This window comes from Poecilia latipinna, unplaced genomic scaffold (genome assembly GCF_001443285.1).
Source record: "Poecilia latipinna isolate Pla-1442-1.1 unplaced genomic scaffold, P_latipinna-1.0 Scaffold159, whole genome shotgun sequence".
Classification (NCBI taxonomy): Eukaryota; Metazoa; Chordata; class Actinopteri; order Cyprinodontiformes; family Poeciliidae; genus Poecilia; species Poecilia latipinna.
In genome coordinates this window covers 118,368-128,414 of record NW_015112775.1, presented here as the reverse complement: position 1 = coordinate 128,414, position 10,047 = coordinate 118,368, and the positions used below count along the sequence as shown (strand labels likewise).

Sequence of the window (10,047 nt, the reverse complement as noted above, 5' to 3'; positions counted from 1 at the left end):
CCTTAAATAATTACTATTCTGTTGTTTTCAGGGAGACCATGAGCATTTACATGTGTCATTCAACTATGATTTGAATAAACTGACTAAGCTCACAAGATTGCTTTAGAGTCTTAACAAATTCCCAAGTAGCTACTTTCATACATTTCCCCAGATTTTATTATCATCACCATATAAATACTTCTATAAATCTTCCTTTTATTAACCCACATTACAGCTTGAGATGTTGCTATTTCTATTTTCATCGCTGGTGGTTCTTATGTTATCCAGCAATGCCCCAATTTGGCTCTCCAGACATAACGTCATCACTCTTTCATAATGTTTAGCAGTTATCCTAGCTGATTTGTGCTCATTTCAATTTCAAATCAATTCCTTTTTTTAGCAAAACCAGCCAATCCAGAAGCACCGTTTACTTTCCTTGGTGTTGATTGGATGTACACCCAAGAGTGAAGATAAGGAGACTTAATATTTTAATTTTTGTGGTTCTGCTTAGATGATTTCCACTTAGCATATATAACATCATATATATGAACTTGCCATATTAAAATATGTACTTATAAGGTTTTTTAGAGGGACTCTGAAGTATCTGCAGATTGTAGGTACTCACAGTGAATACAAATACCAGCGGTCCACCGTAATGCAACTTTAAGGTTTAATACAACTCTTTTTTTTTTTTTAATTATGAAATACCTCCTTACCAACTGAAGCTGGATTCACTCAGGAATTTCAGACACTTAACAATTTGGACAGGTTATGTCTGTAACAGTGACTTCATTGATACATTTTCAAATTACATTATAAACCTTTATTTATGATCAATATTATGTTTACTGGTTAAAAGCAGTAACAGATACCAGAAGAAAAGTGTCCAACGCTGTTAAGAAAGGGATATTTAAGTTACTGTAATCTGCTGAATCAGCACATATTACTAAATGTAGGCAGAAACCAGAATCTCTGTCCTAAGAGGGATATTGATTTATTGGATTGAATAGTCTCTGAGTTTGTCCAGTTACTGTAATTCTTAGAAAGCATTAACAGGCAAAGAATAGAAAAAAAATGGAGGTGTAAATTTAATGGCGTGGACAGTTTAAACCATGGCCGTTCTAAGGAACACACAACAAAACACAAAGAAGAACATCAGACACTTTTTAAAAGTATATCTTAATATAAACATTTTATTCAGTGCATTTTTGTGTATACAACAAATAATAAACAACTGGAAGCTATCAGGCAGCTGTAGTGCCTGTCTGTATATGCTGTTTTATCAGATTTAGCCTGGTAGTTTGGAACACATGATCCAACATGGGTTAATACACATAGCCTACATCATGCAGCTCTAGACCAGTATTTTCCCTGCTTTCTCCCATGCAACAGATAGATTCACCTAATACAAACCACCTCCAGAAGAAATCAAGAAAAAAGTCTCCCAAAAGCATGTACTAGAAATAAGTCATGTAGCTGAAGGAAAGAGTACGTAGCCCACAAAAAGGGTCCTTTTTGTACATATTTGTGTACATGCCCTGTGCAAGAAAGGGAAGAAGTCTGTTTTTGTACCTTTTTGTTTGCTTTTCAGTTTTATAAATTTGACGTTTCCTATAAAATGTTGAGCCACCTAAAAGTCCACAGTATTCCTGTTTTAATAGAAAATATCACCACAATAAGTTACTCAAACACATAACAAGCATCCTGGATAGTTGGGGTAGGTTGGGCTCCTCCACCATGCTCCTATGGTGACATTTATCAGTCATTAGAAGTGGAGAATGAAACAAGAATGGCTAACAAGGAGACGGACTGAAGTATGACACAAGCACAAAGAAGAAACAGATCACGAGGACAAGAGCAAAAGACAGTGTGACACATCGGTAACAGAAGGGAATGGGGACAATAAATAGTCATTTCCATTCTTCCATCATTGAGCATATCAGCAAAAAGCAAGACATCGAGCCAGGTTGCCAACAAGTTATGTTTTCTCAACAAAAAACCTTTACTTCCCTTCATCAAAAATGCACAATGAAAAAAAAGAAACACCCATCTTTATCTCAACCGTATGTTGGCTTGTTTTTTTTTAGCAGCTTAAAGGGACACTCTTTCAATCTGTCTTTGGTTTGCTGAAACTCATCCTAACAACAAAGAAACAATGACATGAGCAGAGAACAAGAGGAGATTCCAACAAAAAACAGTTAACAATTAAAAACCTCTCAGCTAGTTCAGAAAATTAGCAAAAAGAAAAAGTGCAGTTGTGGCATCTCTCAGACAGAAAAAATTAAATAAATAAATAAATAAACAAAGAGAGCCACGCTGCTCCTTATATTTCAGGTCAGTTGAACATAGGCTTCATTTTCCCATGCTAAGGAGCTCAGTCTCTGAGCGTGTGCATTAGGACGCAGGAGAGCTACCATCCGGCTGGCCAGGAGGACGAGGCTGAGCCATGCCAGGGAGTTTATAGGCTTTGTATTCACAGAAGCATGGATGGGATGGTGATCAGGGCGTTTTTATTGTCCCACTGCAGCCTTTATGGACAAGAATCATTACTGGCTGCCCTGAACACCTGCATATCTACCTTACTGTCCCTCTGTGACATATGCACAAGTGACTGGTGTTTGCATGACCGAGGAAAGTGATTGGAAAATGACAGTATCATAGATAAGGATGAGTAAAATCATTAACAAAAAGAATGTGGTAACAATATTAAATAAATATTTGGCAAAAAAAAAATTTGGGTATGATGAGAGTGACCTGTGTGAGATTATGTTTGTTATTCTAGATGCTGCTTTGATGAATACTTTTTTCTGATGATATCTGGGCGTTTTAATGTGTGGATTATTGTCGTAGCTAGTCCTGAACCGTTGATCGGCGTCTGCTTGGATTCCCGCTCTGTGAGAGGTAAGGTTTCAAGGTTCGGCCCCAGGCCTGGGCTTGGCTACCGGGCTACGTCGACTCGTTCTGGCTCACGGCTTTGCCTCCGTTGAGGACAGCTGAGGCACTCCGACTCTTGGTGGGTGTGCCGCTGCCAGAGCGCGAGAACTCTGTCAAGTCATGGAGAGATGGCTCCCTGTACATTGCCACTGTGGAGAGACAAGGGAAAGTGGAAATCAGACCAACTCATATCAATATATAGACAGATGTTAACAGTCAAGAAAGTAAACAGCAACTGCCATTCAACTGTGCAAACAGAAGCACTTTTGTTGGCTGGCATTTGTAAAAAAGTTAATCCAGGAGTGCCATTCATTTTCCCTTGGTCCTGATCGCTTATATCACCAAGATATTGGTGTCTTCTAAGAGGGTTAATACACTGTGTGTATTAACACATAATAAGGTATATTTAGTGTTTAAATTACGTTATAGTTCTAAGGTGTTTTTTCCAGATTTAACTATTGTGGTCCATATCTCCCTTGAATATTTTGCCCAGTATTGTGTGTGAAATAAGGCCGGTGGGTTGCCGGTTTGAGCCCCGTCCCTCTGGCTCCATCTTCATGTCCTGGAGCAAAACACTTCACCTGCAGTACCTCCTGGTGGTGGTCAGAGGGACCGGCGGCGCCGGTGCATGGCAACTTTACTCCTGTCACACTGCCCCAGGACAGCTGGGGCTACAATCCAGAATCTTGGCACTATCAGTTGGTGAATGTGTGTGTGTGAATGACTGGCTTTGGGGTCTTCTGGACTTGATAAAGTGCTATTCAAGTACAAGTCATTTGCTAAACACTTCAGCCTCATCTGTCCGCCATCTTTTACACCATTTCCTTTCCTGCAAGATTAAAAGTAGTTTCCACTGTATGACTTCCACTCCATACCCAAAGTAATGCACATCTTCACTTGGATCGCAGTTTTGTTTTAACTTTTGTTTTCCACATCAAAGCTCACACACAATAAAAATCAACATCAAAGAGTTGAATATTTTTAAGCAAAGATAATTAATATAACTGGCAAACATTCAAGGTTAGAATTTTTGGAGTAAAATACACCAGAAAGATTCCTTTAAAAAGAAAGCATATATTATTTAAAAGGAATCTGTTTATCTGTGTCATACTAAATTAAGGCACAGCTGGTGATTTAGCTGAAGAAAATAATGCATTTAGCTGATTCGTCAGAATATTCTGAATATATCTGAATATTTCTCTGTATCCTTTTTTTATAACACAAACAGGAACACCTCTTGCTGTGTTTACCGACACTCAATATGACCTGATGCCACACATACGCTCTCTACAATGACAGCCACCCCTAGAAACTATGTGCACAAAGAGCCTTAAATCTCCAGCCTTACTGTACCACATTCACAATCATATTAAGATCTTTAAATTATTAATACTTATTTTAATAATTGGTGTGTAAACATCAGAATGTGTGCAGCAATTCCACAGTTGATACGGGTAGAAGTGGAAAAAAACACCTTATATGACAAAAACTATGCAAAGTTTTAAACTGAATTTAAAAGCAGAGATTTTAGCTTAATCAAAATGTTTAAAAGTTTTAAATAATTCATGCTAAATATATATAAAAAAAACATGAATATGCTTTTGTCTGATCACATTTCCATTAGGTGTGGCGTATGTAACTTCTCGATACTAAAAGAGCACCCTCATCTTCAAACAATCTTCCAAGTTTTTCTTAGTTGGACAACATTTTATAAAAAGATGATTAGCTCTTGTGACTGCTAATGCACTTTGATTGTATTGAACTGGATCTGAATTAATAAATTAAAGCAGTCTTCTCTGACCCACAATTTAATCAGTGCTGTGAAAACCTTTGTTTTGCATTTATGGTTTACAAATAAACTGAACAGAAAACCGTAAATTAGGTAATAAGATTAGATAAACTGAAAGACAGTTTAACAGATGAATCATAATTTTTAAATGTGAAAATGTTAACATTACAGTTAACAGTTTCTTTGTAAAACTGCTGATTCAAGGAGGTCACAGTAAAAAGTCTTGGTGGTGAAGTAAAAAGGAAAAAAAAAAAAAAAAAACACTATATTCCCAGAATGCCATTATAAATTCAAGAGTTGCTAATGCTTGAGCTTTGCTGTGTGTGCAGGACCAACTCAATGTGCATCTCAGCAGCTGCCTTTTCAGGAGAAACATCAGTAATTTGATGTTCACAGTCTTTGGTTTCAGGATGTGTTCAACATCCTGCTGCCTAAAATGCTATTTGATGTTTATTCCTCAGGGGTCTGTGGCTGAAACTGCACATCTAGCCCTTCAGACACTTCACTTAGACCAGCACTTTTATGTTGCAGCAGCAACCAGAGACCACACCCCAGCCCCTTACACACATCAATCATTGGCAGTATTTCACTGTAAACAACTAACCACCGGAAAATAGTTCACGAGTGAATATATTCCATGATTGTTTTAGTAGGAAAATACACTTAAGTTTATGATTTTAATGTGATGTAACAGTAATTTTTCATTTTTAAACTTGACAAATAAAAATAAACACCCTAGCTCAAGCTGTTCAAACTCCCCTATATCTGACCAGCTCCTAGATAAAAACACTTCTTTGTGATTCATATCAGAGCGCGTTGCAGAAGGTGTAAGAGGATTTCCATGTTTGGTTTGAATAATGTGAGCTTTACATGCTTTATCCAAAGTGGAAGAAAATGAGAGGCTAAGAGCTGCACCTCAGATACTGGAACCAGTAGAGCAGTGAGTAATGTCAAGAGACGATGGCATCACCAGCGGACAAGAAGCTTCTTAATTGGTGCTCGGTAACGCTGTGGTCGCTGGGTCTTTGAGATGCTGGAACAAATTCTCTCTTTTTCTCTCTCACTTTGGCCTTTTGATTCTTTGCAGTGGGAAAGTCTTAATGAATGAATAAATATGACCAAAATATGAATTGTACAAGTAGCACAGTAACATAGAGCACAACTGGTGGTTTTATGTATGAGATCTGGCATCACAACACAGACTGTAACAGAACATTTCGCTTTAGATTTTTTTATTATTATTATTCTAATTGACTGTAGGTTTTTTTTCAGATGCATTTTAAAAATCATAATTTTGGTAACCAGTCTGCTTGTGTTTGAGAAGTCCTGAATAGTGAGGTACATGTAGGTATAATATCAACCTTAACTAAGACATGGACAGTTTTTTGCCTACCATCTTTCTCTCTGGTTGGTTTCAAAATAAACATTCGTCATTCCCCAACTTGGTTTGTCACAGGTACAACTGTTTGAACATTTAATTATTGTTTTTAAAGTAGATATGAGTTAGTTTTAGCCTTACTAAAATGCTTTGACAAAAGGGCCTTTTTCTCAAGTTATATTTCTAATCAAGGCAAAACAGAATCTACATAGTTAGTGTTGGATTCCAAGACAGGTCCCTAATGAATTATGCTACAGGAATTTATTTCTTTTTCCAGAAAGTAATCCTGGGTAATTATGTTTTTTCTCTCTGCTCTGTGCTTTCAAACCTGTCGGTCACAGCAGATGGAAACTGTTACTGTATCAGAGTCTGCAGAAATAAATGCTACTAATCATTTTTCTGTTAATTTTAGGAAAAACATTTTTTTTCTCTGTTGCAATCTGAGTGTGGTTGAATTTTCAAAGAATGAAAGTTTGTGTTAGTGCAGTAGTAGATTTTTTTTTTAATTGATTTCTACCAAGGTGATGACAGGTGCAGTGTGTAATTATTTATGAGTTAAGAGAAAATACATTTGTTGACGTATAATTCAAAAGAAAGGGAAGTTAACCACATGTATGACATAATTTATTCACCACTTTATATCATTTTCAAAGTTTACCTACAAAGTAATAATCAAGAACAAACTGAGGCTGAGAAAAGCTCACTCAATATATTAATATTTAAAAAAAAAAAAAGAGGACTGTAGTGAGAGCGCGTCTACTGGACTATGTTTTTGTCCACATGTGAACATGGAGACACCCCCGATGATCCAGATCTGCTGACGACATCACTAAAAACAGGCTGGTGGGAAAGTGTTCACACCAGATGGTTTGAAACCATCTGAAACCATGAACAGCTGTTATAAAGCTGATATATATATATATATATATATATATATATATATATATATATAAACACTTGACAGGTGATTGAATTAAACATACTTTCATGAATCACAGAAATAAAGCATTCGCCACTTAGTAAATCACTTTTACTGAAGCCTAAAAGTAATTGCAATTTTTGCAAGTGTAGTGCAACAAGCATCTGCAAAGCTTGAGACTTGGAAAGACAGATTCATGTTTTTCATTCCGTTTCCCACTGTGCTGAAAGCAATAAAATCAAGGTTTGAATGTATTTTGTATAGTTTGGTGGCTCCAAGACTTCAACGCATTCAGGATTTCTTTGAATGTACCAATTTAAAGAATGACTTTAAACTGGCAAATTTCCTCTTAGTGCCCCTGTATACACTGAAGATAAAAAAGATACATAGAAGACATGCCTGTTCCCCAGATGGGTGCTCCGTCTATAACACATGCATTTCCGGGCATGAAATGTCAAAATACTTCTGCTAAAGTGGTCACTTTACTGCACTAGAACAACTCAAGCTCCTATGAGATTGCTATGGATACTTGGGAAAAGAAGGTGCTTCACAAGCTGCACATTTAAAGCAATAATGGATCCACAGAAATCCACCTTAAAAAGGAAGCTCTGTTACTAATGTGCCGCATGTGAATGAAATGGTGGAAGGAAAACATATCTGAAAGCTCCACATAAAATGTTTACAGGCGCAAAAATATGTTTGTTTTTGTCTTATATGTAAAGTTAAATTCCATTGCTACCGTTTAAATTAGAACCAACACCAGATAAAAAACTGCTTGGTTTTTCTCTGGCTAAAAACCAAACAGCATTTCACTCCTTTTGTCTCGTCTCTGCATTGACAGAGTCTTGTTGAAGATGAAAGGACTGTGGGAGAGCAGAACCCTTTCTCTCTCTCTCCTGGCAGCTTTCTGTGTTCTCCACGCTGCCACACACATCGCCTGGATGGGTGGGGTTTTCTGTAATTTCATTTGGTGAAAATAAACTGCTGGTGCTACTATTCAAAGCGCTGAAGCATATTGTCTGTGCGGCTTCTGGTCACAGACAACCTCATTCTGTACTGGACCTGTAACAGACTGCGACCAGCTGGAATAAAGTACTGAACATGCACATGCCAGCTTCTCTGAGAAGCATACATTAACAGATTTGACAGCACATTCAGCTTCTAGTAAAGAAACAGAACGTAAGCCAATGAATAAATGTAAAAATCCTTCTAGAAAATCAGTAATTCTCAGATAGAGATGCACACATAATTTATTCAGAGATCAGAATTGGCCAACTGTTCACTGATTGGTGATTGCATTATGTTACGTTTCTGAAAACTAATGTTACAGATTTTAGCCAGATGTAATCAGACTCAGATCTCTGAAAATATTCTACTTTCAGAGGCCCATACATTTTTCCCCAAATGTCTCATGCCCACCAAATACTATTTGATAGATGCTATCTATTTTATTTTTTCCTTGAATATCCCTTTATGGTCTCCGTAAACTTCCAAGCCAAAGTCAACAATTTCTGAAAATAAGTCACCGAAACCTTTCATCAATGTGGACAAAGTTCCCGCAAAGTGTGACATTTTCCAAATAAATGTGAGTTATAATCCAGTGAGACTTTTCCTTTTATCCTTTTCATAAAGCATTTTTTGACGGATGTGACTTATACTTACTACTTACACTTATTAGCCTGGAAAATATGGCACTTAGATTGCCAGATATTAAAATTGGTTGATGATTGGAAAGCTTCAAGTGCAAAAAAATAGCAAAAAAATAAGAAGAAATCAGAAAGGATGCAACTGTACTGTGATTCTGATCCAGCACAGCTCGAACCTAAACATCAAGGAATCAAATGGAGGATGTGTGCAGGCCTACCTTTCAGAGGTTTGGGGAGGAAGTGGGCTGCTGGCTTGTTCTTTTTGACATGGTTCCCCTTCATGATTTCCCCTTCCTTGTTCAGACCGAGGTACCAGCCCCTGCCTGATTGCTGCTGTCGGTAGATCATGGAGGAGTATGTCACGTAGTAGTTTTCAAACACCGACTCCTTAAATTTGCACTCTGCTGTGAAGTGTTCCTGTGGAAGGGGACAAGCAGGGACAGTTTCAAGCAGTTGCTGGCCAGTACTTCACAAAGTCTCAAGAGTCTTGGAAGTAGCACATGCAGCAAATACGCTATTGTTCCTTCTATACAAGGAGGGCTTAATAAAGTTGTGGTGTAAAGAAAACACACTGTTAGGCAGAAAAGAGCACATGAACTGTCCCATGGCTCGAGGCCTTTATAGCAGCGTTCTAAATCATTTTATTCCATTCACTGTTATGAATAATGCAGCACCTCATGGCAGAGATAATAGTAAGATACCATTACCAAGGAGCATTAATAAAACACACAGGTCAAATTAATTGTACATTCATATTTGGTCTCATCTCTTAATTATGTATGGACTCTTCCTTGCCTTTCAGAGTTTTGTTGAATGTTATATTTTAATAGACAAGCATATTTTTTTATAGCCATTACATTTAGTTTTTACTGTACGGATCTAATAGTCTAATTTAACAGATAAGTGTTTTAAATTCTCTCACAAAGGAGCTTTAATAGGTTTATATGCAGTGCCTCTGCAATTAACACAGAGAAGGTGCTCATTACTTTCAATCACTGAGGCTCTGGCTGTAGAAAGAAAGTAAACATGCTGTTTGAAGAATGAAGAACCATTAGTGATTAGTGTCGTGGTTCATTAAGCAATAATTCACCAGAAGAGTTATTACATAATTTATAATATTTACAGAATAATCAAACAAAATAATAACATGTACTTACACACTTGTTCCTGTAACACTTGCTCATCTTTTCTCTGTATTTCAGTCACTTACATAAACAGCAGTAATTGCTGCATTGTAGCTAACTACCAAGGAGGAAGCCTTTAGTTTATTGGCTCAGAAACAGAAGCACAAAAATACATAAAGCACAAATGTGACATTAGTTAGACCAGAGGTTCCCAAACTGTGGGGCGCGACCCCTAGGGGGGGCACCGTGTCATTGCAGGGGGGGCGCGGGAAGCCGTC

The 10,047-nt window shown here is 37.4% G+C and overlaps 1 protein-coding gene across 6 annotated transcripts in view; it reads right to left on the bottom strand.

The window, feature by feature from the left end:
* Positions 1 to 1,152: 1,152 nt before the first annotated feature.
* Positions 1,153 to 10,047, bottom strand: part of fgf13a (fibroblast growth factor 13a) — a 106,954-nt gene continuing 98,059 nt past the window's right edge. For all 6 annotated transcript variants that reach the window (XM_015029625.1, XM_015029626.1, XM_015029628.1 and 3 more), the window contains 2 exons: positions 8,864 to 9,062; positions 1,153 to 3,062 (listed from right to left, as the gene is read on the bottom strand). In XM_015029625.1, the coding sequence (XP_014885111.1) occupies positions 2,926 to 3,062; positions 8,864 to 9,062 (336 nt within the window). In that variant the 3' untranslated portion in view covers positions 1,153 to 2,925. The remainder of the gene's footprint in view (positions 3,063 to 8,863; positions 9,063 to 10,047) is intronic.